At 41.5% G+C, this 20747-nt stretch overlaps 1 protein-coding gene across 2 annotated transcripts in view; it reads right to left on the reverse strand.

The window, feature by feature from the left end:
• BRCA1 (BRCA1 DNA repair associated) overlaps positions 1-20747 on the reverse strand; it is a 242308-nt gene that overhangs the window by 45948 nt on the left and 175613 nt on the right. For both annotated transcript variants that reach the window (XM_088480740.1, XM_088480741.1), the window contains exon 16: positions 11746-11833. In XM_088480740.1, the coding sequence (XP_088336866.1) occupies positions 11746-11833 (88 nt within the window). The remainder of the gene's footprint in view (positions 1-11745; positions 11834-20747) is intronic.

Raw genomic sequence — 20747 nt, forward strand, 5'->3', positions numbered from 1 at the left:
AAACCAAAAATTACTGTGCTCCTTTTAGTTCAGTTTTACAACAGAGTAGTACTAAATGATGTGGGAAGATAACCTGTAAATATAATATGGTCTGTTCCTCCTTCAAATACAATCACCATGTTGAAAGAAGATGAAGTATGTGATACAGCTGTCATGATGGGTGTCCAAACTCTCCAATTTAAATATATAAAGTTTGTGATAATAAAAAGTGGGTGCACAGGAAAGGTTCATTACCACCTGCCACTTGGTACAAAATGGAAACTTCAGCATCTTTTTGTTCAGAATTGTAATGTGTGTGTTTCTGTGTTCTTTAGCCAACACCGGTGCTAACACTGGCAAGACTCCCCTGCATTATTCACACATGCTTTGTGGTATGAATGTATAATACTACCAAGAACTATCTTTGTTATTCAAATTTCATGCATAGTGTTCACACAGGAAGAAAAATCCTGCTGTAAGTGATGTATCACTCAATATGGCACTCTTTTCTAATCAGCTTTGCAAACGCACGGACCACACACGTAAACAATTAGAGAAAAGCAGGATGGCATTTCAGTCCGCCTACCTACTGATAATCAGGTCCAATTAATGGCCTACAGTAAAAGCCAGTATGAGATCTGCCTCTGTAGTGATGTAGTACAGACGTCCTTTCTTTTTTTTACTTTAATGCAGAGTCCAGGGCCTATTTTTATATCCCTCATTACTTTTAACCTTCTATGATGCAGATAGATTTTTAAAAACTAGGAAACTTTTCCGTGAAAAGCTGACCAGTAAGTGGATTCAGTGCCTGGGTCACAGGAAAGAATGACGTCAAATGCATAATAGAACAATGGTAGCAGACGACTTGTTAGATGCTAATAGAATGCTCCCCCCATTTAAAATAGATTAAAAATAAAGCAAGATCAGGCTCTAATACTTTCAATGACACAAGGCACTTAAACACTAGACATAAAATACAAGGTGTTTTATAGTAAAGAGCTACTGACAATGTTTCTTAGAACAGAATCTGGCATCATATTAGGAAACCCTGGTAAACTACAATGTGTATCGGACATTCATCAAGGTCATTGGTTAGTGATTCCTGGTAAAGGTACTAAGAATATCTTACAGATGTACATAGCAATGAGACAGTGATGCAGCCTAATAAGCAGAGTGTTTGATCTTTCTGTAGATTTCATTACTTATTCTGTACGTGCAGAATTAGTTTTCCCGTAATTAGTGCCAAAAGAAGTGGACATTAAAGGAAAAGGAGCACAACAAACAAAAATAAGAGTTTTGGTATAATATGCCTTTGTTGATACTTTTTCTTCGAGGTCCATGGGGTCCACAGCAAATACGTTGGGCATTGGTCGTAAGGAGTAGCCGATCTGTAACCCAGAACGGGTGACCCTTGTTGAGACGTTACGTCTGCAACCACCATGACAGGGACAATTTCACTTCTGGTGAGAGATGGATAGTCTGATTTTATTTATCGGTACTCCCTGTTCAAGAGCGAGAGGATCAACCGCTGCAATGGTCTGAAGTGGAATTGGGCATATTCCACCATGCTGAAGGTGGACACCATGAATCCCAGTACCTGCATTGCTGACTGCACAGACACTGACCTGCTGTGAAGAAACTTGCGTATCCACAACTGAAAGGCCGCCATCTTGTCCTCTGGCAGACATATCCTCTGTGCCAGGGAGTCCAAGCATGCCCCCAAATGTACCATCTGGTGTACTGGAAGAAACGTCGACTTCTTCCAATTTATGATCCAGCCGTGTCTGCGTAGACGGGCAATCATCAGTTTGAGATGATGCTGCAACTCCTGCAACAGAAGAACGTCCAGGTATGGCAGAATTCTGACGCCCTAGTGCCTGAGACAGGCCATCATTACTGCCATAATTTTGGCAAACACCCGAGGGGCTGTTGACAAACCAAAAAGGCAGCGCCAAAACTGGAAATGTTTCTGCAATACAGCAAACCGCAGAAACCGCTGGTGTGATGGTGTCATTGGCACATGAAGATTCGCATCCTCAATATCCAAGGACACCATAAAATCCCCCGGTTCCATTGCCAAAACAATCGAACGCAGCGTCTCCATATGAAACCTGGGTAACCGGTTAAATGTGTTGAGGCCTTTCAGGTTCAGAATAGGCCGGTAAGAACCATTTGGCTTTTGAATCAAAAATAGGTTGGGATAATAACCCTTCCCCAGTTGATTCACCAGAACCGGGATAATTACCCCTGCCATCAGCAGGGAGTGTATAGCCTGTTGGAGAGCCGAGGTTTGTGCAGAACCGGGTGCCGGAGTTGTGCAGAAAAACCTTTCGGGGACTTCTCCAGAATGTAAGGGCGTACCCCTACCGAACCCAGGTGTCTGTCATCGTGAGATGACAGGTGTCCGAAAACTGAAGAAGTCGGCCTCCTACCCTGGGATCCCCCAGGGGGAGGCCCGTCCCATCAAGCTGCAGGCTTATCCTGGGACCTAGAAGCCGGACGTCTGTTCGATCAGGGTTTCTTAGATAGTGGTTTCCTACCAGAACTGGTTCTAGAGAAAGGCTGACTTCTAGCTTTTCCTTGTGGCCGAAAGGACGACCGCCTAGGTTTAGTAATAGCTACTGAAGTTAGACCAGCCATTTTAGAGGCTGCCACCGTAGCCACAATCTTGTCCAGTTCTGTGCCAAACAGAATGCCTCCCGTAAACAGAAGGGATTCTAGGGGTTTTTTGGACCACTCATCTACTTTCCAATCCCTTAACCAAAGGGCTCTGCGCGCCACAATCGAGACAGCTGATGCTCTAGAGGATAATATACCAGCTTCCAATGTTGCCTCTCCCAAATAGGACGCTGCCTCCTTGACACAGGATATAATCTCCAGCTGTTCCTCTGCCAGTTGTCCTCATCCATTCTTTAATGGCTTCGGAAACCCAGGCCGTAGCCATGGCTGGGCGAGTGGCCGCTCCTGACAGAAAGACGACTGCCTTGAGACAGGCTTCGTGTCTCCTATCCGTGGAACTTTTAAGAGAGGATGCAGATGGTATGGGCAATGTGGCACTCCTTACCAGATGTGCCACATGAGCATCTACTGACGGCAGAATTTCCCATTTGGCGCACTCTTCAGACTGAAAGGGGTTATAAGGCCGCAAGCTTCCTTGTAAGATGGAATCTCCTATCCGGATAACTCCATGCTTCCCCCATAAATTCCGAGAGGTGCTCAGATTTGGGAAATTCAGCTTTTACCACTTTCTGGCACTCAAACACTGGAGCGTTTCTTTGCAGTGACTCCCCATCATCTATGTTTAGTACAGCTTTGACTGCCCTAATTAGAAAAGGGACATTTGCTGCTGATAAATTATCCCCCTCCCGAGAGAGATTCCTGAGAGGAGTCTTGTGCCTCCTCATACTCATCAGAGGATGGACCAGAATCTGTGGGCTGGCCTACGTGTGAGGCCGAACGCCTTCTGATTTTTGACTGTACTGATCTAGCTACTTGCAGCTAGAGGTGTGCACCGGCCACTTTTCGCGTTTTGGTTTTGGATCTTTCTTCGTGTTTTGGATCTGGGATTGGTTTTGCCAAAACCACCCTTCTGTGTTTTGGGTTTTGAAGCTGTATTTTTTTTAAAAAAAGCATAAAAACAGCTAAAATCACAGAATGTGTTGGTTTTTCTGCTCCTATGCTATTATTAACATCAATAACCTTCATTTCCACTCATTTCCAGTCTATTCTGAACACCTCACAATAGTGTTTTTATGTCCAAAAGGTTGCACCGAGGTAGCTGGATGACTATGCTAAGCGACACGAGTGGGCGGCACAAACACGTGGCCCATCTAGGAGTGACACTGCAGTGGCAGACAGGATGGCAGTTTGAAAAACTAGGCCCCAAACAGTACATAATGCAAAGAAAATAAAAGAGGTGAAAGATGGAATTGTCCTTGGGCCCTCCAACCCACCCTTATGTTGTGTAAACAGGACATGCACACTTTAACAAACCAATCATTTCAGCGCCAGGGTCTGCCACACGACTGTGGCTGAAATGATTGGTTCGTTTGGGCCCCCACAAAACAAGCTGGCAATTAATCTGGCCCTGCAGAAACTGGCTCTACGGAGGCAAGATGTCGTCCTCATCCTCCTCATTCACCGATTCCTCACCCTCTTTAGTGTTGTGTACATCCTCATCCTCACAGAGTATTAATTTGACCCGGCTGGAATCCACCACCACAGGTCCCGTTCTGGAGGCTGGTCTCCCTGGAAGAGTTGATAATTCAATGTTTATGAACATCATGTTCTCCACATTTTGTGGAAGCAACCTCCTACGCCTTTCGCTGACAAGGTTCCCGGCTGCACTAAACACTCTTTCGGAGTACACACTGGAGGGGAGGCAACTCAGGCAAAATAGAGCCAGTTTGTACAGGGGCCTCCAAATTGCCTCTTTTTCCTGCCAGTACAGGTACGGACTGTCTGACATGCCTACTTGGATGCTCTCACCGATGTAATCCTTTAACAGACAAACGCACACATGTCGCTGCTGCTTTGAGGATGCAGGTGTGGCTACAGCCCACACAATTCACAAAGACAGAAAAAAAAAGAAGAATTTTTTTTGGAGTGCACTTTGGGGGTTACAGAACCCTTTAACGGACAAGCCAGCCAGCCCTTTACTTATGACACAGGCGCACGCTTGGCGCTGCTCCTTTGTTGATGCACGTGCAGCCACAGTGCACACAATTCACAAACACAGAAAATAATTCCTCCACCATTCTGTCAGTGGTGACAGTATCATATGCAGTGACAGTAGACATGTCAGAAATTGTTGGCACGTCCTTCAGTCCGGACCAGATGTCCAAACCGGCCCTTGACTTATGACACAGGCGCACGCTTGGCGCTGCTGCTGTGTTGATGCATGTGCGGCTACTGCGCATACATTTCGCACACAAACAGAAAAAAAAGAATTGTTTATTTTTTGTGGAGTGCACTTTGGGGGTTACACCACCCTTTAACAGACTTATGGGACACAGGCGCACGCTTGGCGCTGCTCCTTTGTTGATGCACGTGCAGCCACAGTGCACACAATTCACAAACACAGAAAAAAATATATATTATTTGGAGTGCACTTTGGGGGTTACAGCACCCTTTAACGGACGAGCCAGCCGGCCCTTTACTTATGACACAGGCGCACGCTTGGCGCTACTTTGTTGATGCACGTGCGGCTACTGCGCACACAATTCACAAACAGAAAAAAAATATATTTTTTTTTGCACTTGGGGGGGAGCACCCCTGATGGACAGAGCATCCCCTGGACAACACTACAGCACCCCTTTAGGACTGGGACACTGCACAGGACTTTGGAGTGGACACAGCCCCTATGGACAACTGACAATTTCAGAAATCCGAACCCGCTCACCCTTACTTGCAGCGGCTTCTGAAAGCTGCTGAGAACGAAGCCATACCCTGATCTGAGTGAGCATACATGTCCATCCAGGACGGAAGCATAGGGGGGCATAAACATAGCAGGTTGCAGTTGCTGAGGATATCTCAACATTGGGGCCGGCCCAGGGGCTGCCAATCGTTCTGCAACCTGTGCCATACTCTGGGAATCTTGCCCAGAAGCTGGTAGGTTTGACTGATGTGGTGACTCTTTAAAACAGTGACCACATAATCCGTTTTGTATGAAATTCTGTTGGGATAACCTCGCTTTGCAGGCCATACATGACACCAGCACAGGGGCTTCAGCCACCTGCCTTTCAGATTCTTTGGACATAACCAGATTTTTTACAATTATGCAAAGTTCTGAGTACTCATGCGACAATGTTTCACACCCAATAGTTCCCCCACACCTGTTGTAGAGGGTTATGAGTAAACACAGCAGTGATAGGTTATAACTGACAGTGATTTAAACATAAAAAGACAGCACCACACACAGCAGATTTCATAAGTCACATGCAATGCATAATATATCCCCCTATATGAGTATATGCATTTTAAGCTCTTTGTCAGCTACGAACAGCCTCAGGCCAAGTAGGATATAGAGCTCTGTATAACCTGATCACCGTAGGAGAGGTATACAGGGAGACTGACCCAACCTCCTGAGTGCACAGCCACCGAGAGCACATGAAAATGGACTCTGGCCGACTCATATAGAGGCATGGTGGGAGGAGCAACCCAGATGCCTTGAATTGGGCCAGCGTGAGGGTTAGGGGAGGGGCCGCCGTGGAGAGCGAACCTCCCCTATGCTGTATGGATCCACCCGACTCACTGACAGCCGCCGCCGCCGCCAACAAGTCCCCGGCTGTCAGGAATCCCTCAAGTCCCGGTGGTCTAGTGTGGGAGGCAGTTTACCTGGCTCCTCACTACAGCGTTCCCCCCCGGACAGTCTCCACCGCCGGAGGACGGATTGCCACATGGTTCCAGCGTCAGTAGAGAACCACCTTACCTGCATCCCCATGCGTCCGGGTTGGAGTCCAGGGCCCTATGCCCCTGCCGAAATCACTGGTTCTCTCACCTGTGTTCCGGCGCCGGCGGGGGTAGATGGAGCAGTGATGCGGGCGTCTAACCAGACGCTTAGCTGCCTCCAGTCTCCCATCCACAGCACGTGCCGCTTGCTCAGAAGAAAAAAAACTCGTCTAGGGACTGCTCCCGCAGTCCCACTGTCAATAAGATGCCTTCTCGCACCAAACAGAACAACTGACTGCCTGTAGTAGGGAGCGGCGTATATGTGGGGGAGGACCCAGTGCATCCTGGGGGGGCTGAGTGCTTGTTTTAACTGTTTGGTGCCTGGATCACTCTAACCACATACCTTAATGTATTTGCTGTGGACCCCATGGACCTTGAAGAAGAAAACACCATAATCTTGTTGAACCATACATACAGTCAGGTCCATAAATATTGGGACATTGACAGAATTTTCAGATTTTGGCCTCTATTCACTACCACAATGGTTTTGAAATGAAACAAACAAGATGTGCTTTAACTGCAGACTTTCAGATTTAATTTGAGGGTAATTACATCCAAATTGGGTGAACGCTGTAGGAATTACAACAGTTTCAATATGTGCCTCCCACTTTTTAAGGGGCCAAAAGTAATGGGACTATCAACTCAAAAGCTATTTCATGGACAGGTGTGGGCTATTCCCTCGTTATTTCATTATCAATTAAGCAGGTAAAAGGTCTGGAGTTGATTCTAGGTGTGACATTTGCATTTGGAATCAGTTGGTCAACTCTCAATATGAGATCCAAAGAGCTGTCACTATCAGTGAAGCAAGCCATCATTAGGCTGAAAAATCAAAACAAACCCATCAGAGAGATAACAAAAACATTAGGTGTGGCCAAATCAACTGTTTGGAACATTCTTAAAAAGAAAGAACGCACCGGAGAGCTCAGCAACACCAAAAGACCCGGAAGACCACGGAAAACAACTGTGGCCAAATCAAGAACACTCTCCAGGAGGTAGATGTATATGTGTCAAAGTCAACAATCAAGAGAAGACTTCACAAGAGTGAATATAGAGGGTTCACCACAAGATGCAAACCATTGGTGAGCCTCAAAAACAGGAAGACCAGATTAGAGTTTGCCAAACAACATCTAAAAAAGTCATTACAGTTCTGGAACAACATTATATTGACAGATGAGACAAAGATCAACTTGTACCAGAGTGATGGGAAGAGAAGAGAAGGAAAGGAACTGCTCATGATCCAAAACATACCACCTCATCAGTGAAGCATGGTGGTGGTAGTGTCATGGCGTGGGCATGTATGGCTGCCAATGGAACTGGTTGCCTTGTATTTATTGATTGATGATGTGACTGCTGACAAAAGCAGCAGAATGAATTCTGAAGTGTTTCGGGCAATATCATATGCTCATAATCAGTCAAATGCTTCAGAACTCATTGGACGGCGCTTCACAGTGTAGATGGACAATGACCCGAAGCATACTGCAAAAGCAACCAAAGAGTTTTTTAAGGCTAAAAAGTGGAATGTTATGCAATGGCCAAGTCAATCCCCTGACCTGAATCCGATTGAGCATGCATTTTACTTGATGAAGACAAAACTGAAGGGAAAATGCTCCAAGAACAAGTAGGAACTGAAGACATTTGCAGTAGAAGCCTGGCAGAGCATCACCAGGGATGAAACCCAGCGTCTGGTGATGTCTATGCGTTCCAGACTTCAGGCTGTAATTGCCTGCAAAGGATTTGCAACAAAGTATTAAAAAGTGAAAGTTAGATTTAGGATTGTTTAGTTTGTCCCATTACTTTTGGCCCCTTAAAAAGTGGGAGGCACATATAGAAACCGTTGTAATTCCTACACCGTTCACCTGCTTTGGATGTAATTACCCTCAAATTAAATCTGAAAGTCTGCAGTTAAATCACATCTTGCTTGTTTCATTTCAAAGCCATTGTGGTGGTGAATAGAGGACAAAATATGAAAATTCTGTCAATGTCCCAATATTTATGGACCGGACTGTATGCAACATATTTCAGTAGTTTAAACCATTAAACATGTGTAAGGTTTCTAATGACTCCGCTATTTCACTAGCAAAGATAGGTGATCGTAGTAGATACCACCTAGCAATTCTTTCAAATTTTAGCTTATCACAACTCTTGTTAAGCCTGTCTTATCTCTTGTCATGCCTGTTCAAGGTGATCTAAACTCTTTCCCGTAACCATTCACGTGATACCAGTGTTTGGGAGTCCAGAATTGAACCTTACCCCTTTTCTCTCCGATGAGCAACTGCAGAAACATCCATACAATGATTAGCGCCTCAATTGAAAATGTCTTCAAGGGCCATATTCAATTAGAGGCGAAAAGTCCAAGCTCGAACTTTTCGCCATCATCGGAGGTTTCTGCAGGAATAAAGTATCGGGCGTGTGCCCGCTTATCCCCGTATTCAATTTGGATCCGGCGAAAACGGGACCCGGCGGAAAGGTAAGTATGGAAAAGTCCCGTCAATATTCGGGAAATCATCCTGGCAGCCCCCTAAAGATGGTCTGACATGGGGGATCTTTTGGCCTGCTGAAGGTAATTAGGGTTTTTAAATAGCCACGGCAGGTGCATAAATGCGCCTTTGAAGAATAGCATTTATCTCTTTTTTTTTTCTTTTTATTTAAATAACTATGCCCATCAAATTTGGGGTACATGAAAATGGGTGCAAGCATATTTTTATGTCCCTAAAATGATTTTTTTAAATTCTTCAAAAATGCACCTGCCGCAACCACCCGCATTCTAGAAAACACTTGCCGCATACATGGGGACCCCTCCTGAGGATATTCCGCTAGTTTTTAAGTGTGTTCCCCAACATTTTTTGGGATGTCCTGAGGATTTGTTTTTAATTTTTTGACACAGATTACATTAAGGGGGCATTCTGAAGGCTGCAGACTTTTATTTCTGCACTTTTTTTCGCACCTGCAAAAAATCTTTGTAATTGAATATGGGGATGAATGAAACAGGCGAAAATGACATCATCGGCGATAACCCGTTTTCGCAGGATAATTGAATATGGCCCTAAGACTGTTAGAGATGTCATTCCTCTTCTGAAGGAGGACCATCAAGGGTCTGAAACAAGTTTAGCAGAGGTAATCGTTTGGGGGCCATCAGGGGTTGAGCGGTTTTTCCTTTGGGGATTGGAGCGACAGGTTTCCGGTACTCGGGGACTTCAACTTCAAATCTCCATCTGAAAAGGGTACCGTTGCCACTAAAGATTGTCATCCCTAAGTTCACTATGGATATGGCGATATATGCATGTTTTCATTTGTCTAATGTGAGTGCTATGTAGAAAATTGATATGTTCTTTTTGAAACAATATTGCACGATTTGCTTTTCTATTTTCTACTTGTATTGGAGATCCAAAAGTGACAATTGGAGATTGCAAAGATTGTTAAACCTACTTGGGAGAGGAATTCTGATAAAGGTCACACCTGGGATATGGTGATTTATGCAAGCCTTGATATTACCAAATGTGAACACAATATTGGATTAAAACACTACATCTAATTAATAACAGTATTACACTATTTTTTATTTAATTTGTTTACAGAGGAATAACACCTCCGGAGTAGTGGAATTGGGGATATACAAACCTCATTAAGAAATCCAAAAGTGAAAAAAGAAAAATTGTGTAAGAGTCGATCACGTGCTTATAGTGGTTTTGTATTGTGACTATTATTTGGATTGTAGTGAAGAATCTATTTTGTGTTACACAGGCAGCTGGGCACTTTATGTTTGCGCTTATCTGATCTGATTTTTCCAGAGATGTCATTATTGTAAATGGGGCATTCCATGTCACGTACGGGCCATAACGGAAACTTCTACTTGATAAATCAGCTCAACTCTTTGTATTAAGAGACAGTTTTGTTTTTTCAAGAAAACCTATGATAAAGAACTGTCAACCTATGTTGAAAACTCAAGATACACAGGTACAGATTTTTTTTTATTACAATGTCGTGTATGGGACATTTCATGGAATGGCCCAAATTTTGGAATTTTAAAGATGAGGGAAATTTAATATTTTTTTCACATCAGCAAATAAGTATATATTTTTTTAAATATAACTTTTTTTTAATATAATCCGGTTATAAATTGACTTGGTCATGTTATTATATAGACTGTCAACCACATATATAGACACTGACAACTGAGCTATCAATCAGGTTGAAAGACTGGATTGTAACACATGCCCATTATTAAGCTTTGGGTTGTAGCATGCAGATCAAGATTAACAGCTGTATGTAACGCAATAAGTGGTAATTTGAGTTGCCCAAGATAGTGAGATTTATTTTTGTATGTTTATTTTAAATGTAACAATGTTACAAGACTTTACAATTTCCACTTGGCTCAAGTTCCAAATGACAGGCTTGGGTTTCAATTTGACCACACAATTGTTATTAGAACAGTCGTTCAACACACAGACTGGATCACATGGCATCTGCCAATCAGGTTGCTGGGCATCCCTGAAAATGAGCAATCAATTTTTAGCATAATCGTTATTGGTAACACTCAAAGCAATATCGATTTAATCTGCAAAAATTGATGTATATAGAAAGTCATGAGGGGTGACAAACCGTGAGAACATGTAAATGTGCATGCCAATATTGAATTTAATAATTGTAAATCACAAAAAAAATGCATAAGCTCCAAATATAAAATCTGTAATGGCAAGTATGTTTTCCTTCCAGCCCAGGGTGTTAGGCCAACAATAGATAAGCTGAAAGCATGCAGCAAAACGTTTCTCCAAGGCAAGGATTATAAAAAGCTTTTACACAAATCAGAACACTTTCCATATAGACCTTTCTGTGTAGAAATAATCTCTTTAAAGTCCAACAACTTGACAGTGTTACATAAAAAAAATAAAAAAATAGAATGTTTAGGGACATGAAATGCAATCAATGTGGTGTAAAGCTGGGCATCCACTATACAATTTTCTGTCAGATATCTGTCCAATCTGGATGGTTGGAATGAAAATCTTGTAATGTATGGGAGCAAATGACAATCGTCCATTTGCTCACAAACACTAGAAAATAGCCAAAAATGGTTGTTCAGACAAATTAGTTAAAAGTTTAAAACACACAAATTTAACAAATTTTAACAAGTTTGTTTGTCCTTTTTTCAGTGTTTAAAACCATATGATCGTCTGTCATTTGCTCCCATACATTACCAGGTTTTCATTCCAGATTGGACAGATATCTGACAGAAAACTGTATAGTGGATTCCCAGCTTTACAGAACCAGCATTGAGGAAGCTGCAGATATCAGTGCACAGAATTTTTGCTGAGAAGTTACCTGTTTTCATGATCACATGAGTGGTTGATGCGGTTATTTGATTGGAAAAAACGCTCTGTGTTTTCCGTGCAAACTTCTGGACCAGAATCTGGAAGTGAAACAGTTTGAGGTTTACAACATGGATCATGGTGGTCTTATCTGCTTTCACCATTACAAATGCTCACTACATTTTTCTAATGCAAGAAGATGTATTAGTGGGGTGGAGCACAAACACAAACAGCTGAAACAGGCCACATAAGAGGTCTAAGAGTGCCTACCTTATCTCGCTGTACATAAAATATTACCTAGATCTTTCAATTTATAGCACTGGACTTCAGAAACCAACATACATGAGCACAAGAACAATTTACACACAACTTTATCTGATTTGTGAACCAAATTTTCATTAAACAATTTTGGACACAGGTACAGCTCTATGCCTCCACTCATGTGCTCAACTACACTCCTTTGTATCCGGAGTGGGTAGTCCTGGGTGTAGTGTACCACTCCCTCCGTATCACAAGGTGAGAGATGCTTACGGTACTTTATTACTTTTATAATAGCCTGTAAATGCAAGTTACAGTCCTGGAACTTGGAGCACCCCCCTACTATATTGTGTTTCTTTATAAGCTGTATATTTTGTTTCACATTGAGTGGGTGGGGGCCTCATTGCACACAGAACTTCAAACTAAAAATGTTTTTTGGAATTTGGGAAGGCCTTATAGACTAGTTGCCTCTCACACTCTGCAAGCAGTTCCACTGCTGTTTTAAAAACACTACATTGTATGAGACGTGACTTATTAGATGATCCACAGTCAGCTGACCGCCAGATCCGGAAGATACCATTAGAGCCGCTGGATCCGCTGAACAAGGTAAGTCACCGCTGGATCACCAGGAAAATGTTGCCGACATTCTAATCACGTCTACATTTCATCAGTGGCGACACGATGAATACTGATTATGCCAAGCATATAGACATAACTAACTGCAAGCGTTGGTTTGAAAAATCCTGCAGCACAGAGTTTCTTGCAGCCGCGAGGTTTGTAATATCCAATAGGGTGCGTGATTTGTATTTTTTTTCACGCAGCGCTCATTTTTTTTGGAGCACCTTCTGACCAAGTCCAATTTTTCCGCAATTTGTTATTTTAAAGAAAAATTGTTGGGACTTGCTTAAGGACCCGTTGGACACCCCCCTAATAACTAATTAAGCAACTGGAAGTTTCCAATTTGCTTAGTCAATACTACTCACCTTCTGCAGCGCTGTCTACCTCCTCCGCTTCCTCGACTGAAATCTTCTGCCTCAGTCTTCTTCAACAGCTTGAGTGTCATGGTCCCTGTCAGTGTGTGTGAGGTGTGCTGCAGATGCAGTGCATGAAGTACTTGTGTCAGTGTGTGAGGGGTGTCAGTTTGTGTGTATCTGCTGTGTGTGTGACTCCCCCTATCAGTAGTGTGTGTGGGCGGTACATGGAGCATGTGGCAGCTGGGAGATGAGAGCTGAAACACAGGTGAGTGTAGTGTGTGGGTGGCCACACCACCTCACGCAGGATTTTGCCTTAAAAAAATCTGCAACCATTTTTTAAAATGTAATACCCATGGTAATTGAAAATTGGGCGTGAGGTCCGCAAAAGATTTCGCTGGTAAAATCCTGCACCCAATTGGATATGACCCTATCAATGTACAATATACAGCCAACCCGTATTCACAATAATTTATGTATTAACGATTTTGTCTTACTGGACTTTACTCATTTTTGTCTGTATTCTCTCTCGACATTTCAATAAAAAAAAAATAATAATTTTTAAAAATAAAATACAACTGCAGTTTAATTAGCAGCATATAATTAGCTCTTAATAGCAGATTTTCTGTAATTTAGGAGCTATTTCACAGTTATCTGAATGTTTTTCTATTTCAACTTATTTGATAATTACGCAAGTCTATACGATTTTGCAGCATTGTCCGCCAGTCTACTCTCGGGGCAGAGAGAGAAAGAGGGAGAAGAAAAAAAAAAATAGAGCTGGGATGAGAGATACCCGATGAAGGACAGTCCAACACATTAGATCAGCTGAAGTCTAATCACGAAGGAAAAATATTTTAGAGAAAGAACAGAGACCTCACTCTGTGCAATACAATTTGTTCTACATGGAATCAAGAAAGGAAAAGAAAAAATACTTGATTGCCCCAGCCAATGATTCTGTAAAGCAATTTTTCTCTGCAGTGTAATTTATTTCTCAATAATTTATGAAGCAAGAGGAATAGAGCACCGTAACGGAGTGATTTTGAGGTGCGGCACATTTCAGAACCTTGCAAACTCTGAAGTTTTCAAGAGAAAATAACAGCAAAAGGTCATTGTTTGAATCAAAGGCATCAGCCCACCTGCCTGCTGCATAAGAAGTTGCCATCTCATTATTCACAGACAAATCAAAGCATCACATTACAGATGACAAAATACAGCTACCATTGCATATATAATAAGGTGCAGCAACCCTCACGGATATAATTTACGGTTTCATTCTGAATAGTAAGCAACAAACCTCAAACTGAAGATGACAGAAGACCAGAAAACTACGTGAGTGGTCTAATTTTGCCTGGGAACACGGATGTATTTCCAGTCACCACAGAATGCTACTTGTCATTTTCTGTTGCCAATGTTTACACTGCGTGATGATCATGGTAATCACAGTTGCCATGGAAGGCGAGCTGAATATAAATCCATGATCTTCTACCTATATCCTGCTAGTAATTCAGCATAACCATAATAACATTTTTCCAAGAGTACCTCTGTAAGGGCAGGTGCTTTTCACCGTTGTAACAGAACATGTCAGGGGCTCTACGCCCATCACAGAGATAATACATGAGGAGAGGGCTGAGGAATTCTGTATTTAAATGCATCCATTGTCACAGATACTAAAAGTGTGATATAACATAGATATATGTCATTTAAAATCCTTCATGAATGTCAGTGTAGAAACCTACTGCATTTATCCACAACCAGGAGTGTAACAAACATATGTACAGAATATAATTTAAAACAGCCTTTCTGCATATATATTAGAATTTAGAAGCCAGGCTATATATTCCCGATATGCTCCGTACCGGCTCAACAAGTGAGGGATTTGACTATAAAATAACAAAATTAATAAAATAACTAGATCAAATACTAACATCAGCTGTTTACAGCCATAAACAAATCATTATATAACCCACATATTTGCATTTCTGCTGTAATCTAAAGATATTGCATCAGTAATTAATGGGGTTCTTTATTCTTTCATATTCTATGAACATGCCATAGCTTGACATTAGCACCAATGTAACTCATATTAATCTCTCCAATACCCTGACTTTAACTGAAATGATTATGAAGCTGTCCTGGGCAATGTGATTTTTTTTTATTTTTAATGGCATGGTGATGTGATAAAATTGGTACCACCGGTTAGTATGGAAAGGGCAATGCAGGAAGGGGTAGGACAAAGCAGGGCAGAGGTATTCATTCTGAACTAGACCACAGCTCTCTGTACTGTACCTGGAAGATATTTCTCTGTCAAACAGCACATGATGTTGATAAGGGAGTACGCTACTGCGCAGACTCCATTTTGTTCCTCCAGGGAGGCATCATTCCCTATTCCAAGATGGCCACCAAAGTTACTGCTGAGCATGTGTGGGGCCATCTGATCTTTAAAGTGAGTGTGACACAATGGGAGACAGACGTTTCCCACTTAGTTCTGAGAGACCCGGCATTATTACCTGCAATTATCGCTGTTCTTCCTGCACCACTACCTGTATGCTATATATAGTCACTGGACGGTGAGCTGTATCACACTCTGCTCCGCTCAAGCTCCATCCAAACCAGTGTATTGCAGGGAGTACGGCTGTATTATCAACATATCTTTCAATAAACCATCCAACTGGTTAAGCAACTGGGCTTTCTGTAGTGTTAAGGCATTTAGTGTGTACATACTGTAACTCTGTACACCCGCATTATCCAGCACATGAAAGATGAGTGCCCTATAGCAATGCACTGTAACAACTATCTTACAGGTCACCTAAAAGCCTCCTTCATGTGATTAGATCAGCTCTCTGGGAAGGTGGTGTGTTTGTGTGGTGGGGGGGGGGGGGGATCGTGAGGATCTTTGTGTCCCTAGAGCATTTTCACAAGTTCCATAACCAGTCCCTTATGTGGCTGAACCATAAGATTTCTCGTAAAAGGATGACAATGATGGATTAGACTGCTTAGGCAGCATAATGCACTTGTTTCCCTGTTATTATATCCATCATGTTACCAGCTCTGACACTATGATATTGCAGAATTGCTGTAATAGTTTTAATTAAGTTCCTGAAGGTTGCGTTGTCATGTTCTATCCAAAATTATACACTCATGGAAGAAAGAATTGGTGCCAAGCCTAATGACATCCAAGGCAACTCTGCCAACATCATTAACAATCCCGCTCTGATTAATTGCCTCAATTTTCACCATTTAGCAGTGCACTGCTCAAGCAGTTAATGTGGAAGGATCATCGTTAGACTGGAGTTGGAATTAATTACTAGTAAGATAACGGTTAGTGGGTTTCATCATATATGAAACTAAAGTACTATTGAATTTGGATTATGAGCATAATGCCAGGTATTACATTTGAGGGCTTACTCAACAATCTCAAACAAACCTAGATGATGAAATAGAGTGTAATATCTTGTTGTATTTAGTGGGAAGTAGAAACAAGCACAACTCTGAACAAAAACAAAAAAACAAAAAAAAGACTCTTAGACTATCACCAGAAAGACCACAATGAACTGTGCACACAGTTTTATTATTACCAATGTGTACTGAGATTACAAGATGTGTAACTGATGGCAATGTGGTGCTTTATATGGGAAAATAGAAGTGTAGTGGTCTCCTTACTCAGATAGGAGCACACACAAATATAGATTTATACGTGTGTGCGCTCATTCATTGCTTTTGCAGTCGCGCCAAACAGCCTCTAATGGCACTCCAGGTCCTGTACTACTCTGCTTGCACGAAGCATATATTTTCCCCCGAAAATGCATCTTGGTCGCAGTGTGATGTGACTAGGCTGTACCAGCAAACTGCACAGATTAATTTAATATGCAACACTTGTATATCTGTGTGCGACAGAGTCTGAATCTGTATACAAAGTGCTATGATGCAGGGGCCGCTGCTTCTTTCCATGTCAAGTTCCATTTTGCTTCATATACAGACTCAGTCGCACACAGATATACATATGCCACATATCAAATTAATCAGCATAGTCTCCTGGTGCGTCCTAGTCGTATTGCGACTAAGGGCCGAATTCAATTAGACACGAAGCGCTGCATTTTTACAAAAAGTTTTCGCATGAGTGAGCTTATCGCACAAAAAACAATATGATGCAATCCTATTGTCGAAATTTTCACATGTGTGAATTCTCCATAGACCAATACAGGCAAAAAGTTTTCACCATCTCAGAGCAGGTAAAAAGTTAAGTAAAATCCCTATTTGTGGTTAAAAATGCTAGGACTTTGTTCAGAACCCTTTCGACAACTCCCCCCAATGACAAATTAGGCAAAAATAATATTTTAATTAGCTTAACTTGGCTAATAATGACATGTCATTTTTGGAGTGAAAAACAACAGTGTTGGAAAATGAGTTGAAATAAGTGGGTCTGGTATTTTGGGGGGCTGTATGGATAGGACATGTGTTTTAAACATACTGGTGGCTGCACCAGGTGTATTTTTTTACTAAAATTTTCATCCACCCATTTTAATGTACCCCTAACTTAATTGTAGCATTTATTTTGGCAATAAAAAAATGTTTATAATTTTTCACTATTACAGAAAAATGCATATAACAGCCATTTCACACAATTTAAGAACCTGAAATACTTTTATTAGGGCCACCAATACACATATTGATTTCCTATGTCAGTTAGGCTTTTTATGGCGTACATACCCATTTCCACATATTCAGCTGTACTTTTTGCAGGTACGCCACAAACCGTCTTTGTGCGAATACCACTTTGCGTGTTTTGCAATAGGATGGTGCGAAAAACGGGAGAGCAAATAGACAAAAGGTGCAAAAAAATTGCATCCAAACACACACACCTACAAACACTACACTGTTGCCTGGGATCTCGCCTGCTATAAGTTGGTACATAGACACGCCCACCACATTTATTCTTTTTTAACAGTTATACATAGCGCACACAAATTTGGGGGTGTCTTTACAGAGAATATTAAGTCACGCACTTGAGTTCTAAGTCCTAGCCCTAGTGGATTTTACAATCTATGGGCCTCATTTATCAACGAGTTATCATTCACTTGTTGCATATGATAACTGATGCTCCAGCAATCAGCTCTCAACTGTCATTTTTCAAACAGATGACAGTTGGGAGCCGATTGGCTGAAGCACCATTATCATACGCAACAACTTTCATCCCTCGTTGTGAATGATAAAATTCCTTGATAAATTACGCCCTATATTCCCTACCACATGTGTATACACAAACCCCCACCCAGTGGCGGCAATCAAACACAAGACCTCAGTGCTTGTGAGGAAACTATGCTATTACACCAACTGTGCAGCCCACATGTCCTTATGACCTCTTAAAATGAAGATGTACGTGCCTACAGAATTCCCTAATGAAGTGAAAGCAAAACTTGTGCTGGGAGTGAGGTTTTTTAACAGTCATTCATTTAATTCTTCAGGAATTTATTTTATTTTCTGCTGATGTGTTTATTACTCTTCATAAAATCCTAATTAACTGGGTTGATCATTCTTACTAATTATCAACAGTCTCTAAAGTTTACTTTATTTACCTGAATATTAACATTTTATTGCAGAGTCAAGATTACTAATTTACCACACCAATATACATCCAAAAATAAAATTAACATTTGTATTGCAAAAGCATAACTGAATAGTCTAAGACTAAGTCCTAGGGGTATATTTACAAAAGCAAAATTTTGGGTGATTTTGAAATCTATTTGCATTCGATTTTGAGCATCAGAGATTTACTAAAGTCAAAATCAAATGTGAAATTGAATATAAAACCGAATTCACTTCAAAATCGAATAGCGTCTAAACATCGGAACTTTTACATAGACCAACATAGGATCCCGATTTACTAATATTCAAACTGAAAATTAAATCAAACACAAAATCCAACACAACATGCTATTATTTTGGGGGAAAGGCTCCACTACCTGATTACTCCCATATACCGGAGAACGGATCCATTCTTTATCCGATCTTGCTAACCGCAATACAGCCATCGGTGGGGAAATTGGCCACCACAGTCTCCGAGGACGCTCGGATGGACTTACAATATCTGTGCTTACACTTTGGGCTCCTCCCCACATCACAGCTAGTGCTGGACTGCTCACTGCTATGAGTGGGACTCCGGGACCAGACGGAGAAACTGAGTTTTTTTTTAATTCAATACTTTTTTATTGATTTTTATAAACAATACAAACATAAAATTAAACTGACATTGCTGAATTGTTGTAAAAACAATATATTATATTGACAGTTGGTAATTCACAATAAAGTTATATATTCTTTTTCAAAGATATCATGGACGTGGCCTCTTATTTGTTATATTTTAAACATCAATGTAAAATATATAGAAAGAGGGAAAAAAGGAAGACCAAACATAATCAATTGCAATTATTTCGATCTAACAAGCCTCAAATACATGTGTCTTAACTTTTTGAATCACAATGAAACATTATACATAGAAAAATTATTATATCAAGTATTTAATAATTATCAGCAGGACTCATTAAACAGTTGCTAATCACCGACAGAGTATTAATTGGTATGACGGGCATGTGACGATTCATGCCACCTAGACCATATTTTAAGGTATTTCTTTTCTGACTTCCTGGCTATAAATACATATTTTTCATGTGAAGCCACTTTGTTTACCAGTGATAGCCATGTGCGAATATTCGGGCCACTAGGTGCCATCCATTCCCTCGCTATGCACACTTTAGCAAGCATGCACATGTTGTTTACAAATATTTTAGGGTATTTACCAATAGAATCATCCTCAGAGTTAGCCAGAATGCATGATACCGGGATGAGGACATCTTGTGGTATACCTGTATCCGATATAATGCAACATACTTTTTGGCAAAAAGTATTTACCTGCGGACATTGCCACATAAGGTGCCAGAAATTTCCCTCCATTGAGTTACATTTGGGACATTGCGTGTTTGCCCTACCCCCAATTGCGTATAACCTGGCAGGTGTCATATACTCTGTGAAGTATAAACAACTATCTGTTGAAAACGAGCAGATACTGTGGCAGTGCGTGGATTGGCCAAGGCTATTTGCCACGCCTCGTCAGAAATTGCATCAACATCATTTATCCAGTTTTGTCTAATATGGGCTAGATCAGATGAATGATGCCCATCCAATAGTTTATTATATAAAATAGAGATCAGGCGACGAGAACCTATAGATGTCATCAGTATTTTAAGCGGTGAGTCGCGGAGAAGCCCCTCTAAATTGAGCATTAAGTGCGTGCCTAAGTTGAAGGAATCTGTAAAAATGCTCCCCAGGGACTTTAAACTCATCTTGAATTTGCTGAAAAGATTTCAGATATCCCTCTCAATATAACTGCCCAAAAGATGTCACTCCCCATTTTCCCCACACTTCGCTAACTTGTAACTCAGAAAGCTCAGTAAACGGCCTTGAGTGAGCCAACGGAGTATCCGGATCTAATCCTTCCACCTTTAAAATCCGCGAGGTCATCTCCAAATCATGACAGCTTGTTTAAACAGGGGAATTTTGACGATTACCAAACTATCGCTAAGGAGTAGTTGAACCGGAGACAAACCCGTGCCGCTCCCAGCCATAATATAGTTTAACATTGAATCTGCCTGTATTACTTGAAACCACTCCCATAAGTGTGCCAGTTGCGTGGCATAGTAGTATAATTTAAATGAGGGCAATGCCAGACCACCTGAATCTCTTCGTCTAGTCAATATGTCAGTTTTAATTCGAACTCTCCCACCCGACCAAA

Source organism: Taudactylus pleione, unplaced genomic scaffold, assembly GCF_031769625.1.
Source record: "Taudactylus pleione unplaced genomic scaffold, aTauple2 ptg000256l, whole genome shotgun sequence".
In the NCBI taxonomy this organism is placed as follows: domain Eukaryota; kingdom Metazoa; phylum Chordata; class Amphibia; order Anura; family Myobatrachidae; genus Taudactylus; species Taudactylus pleione.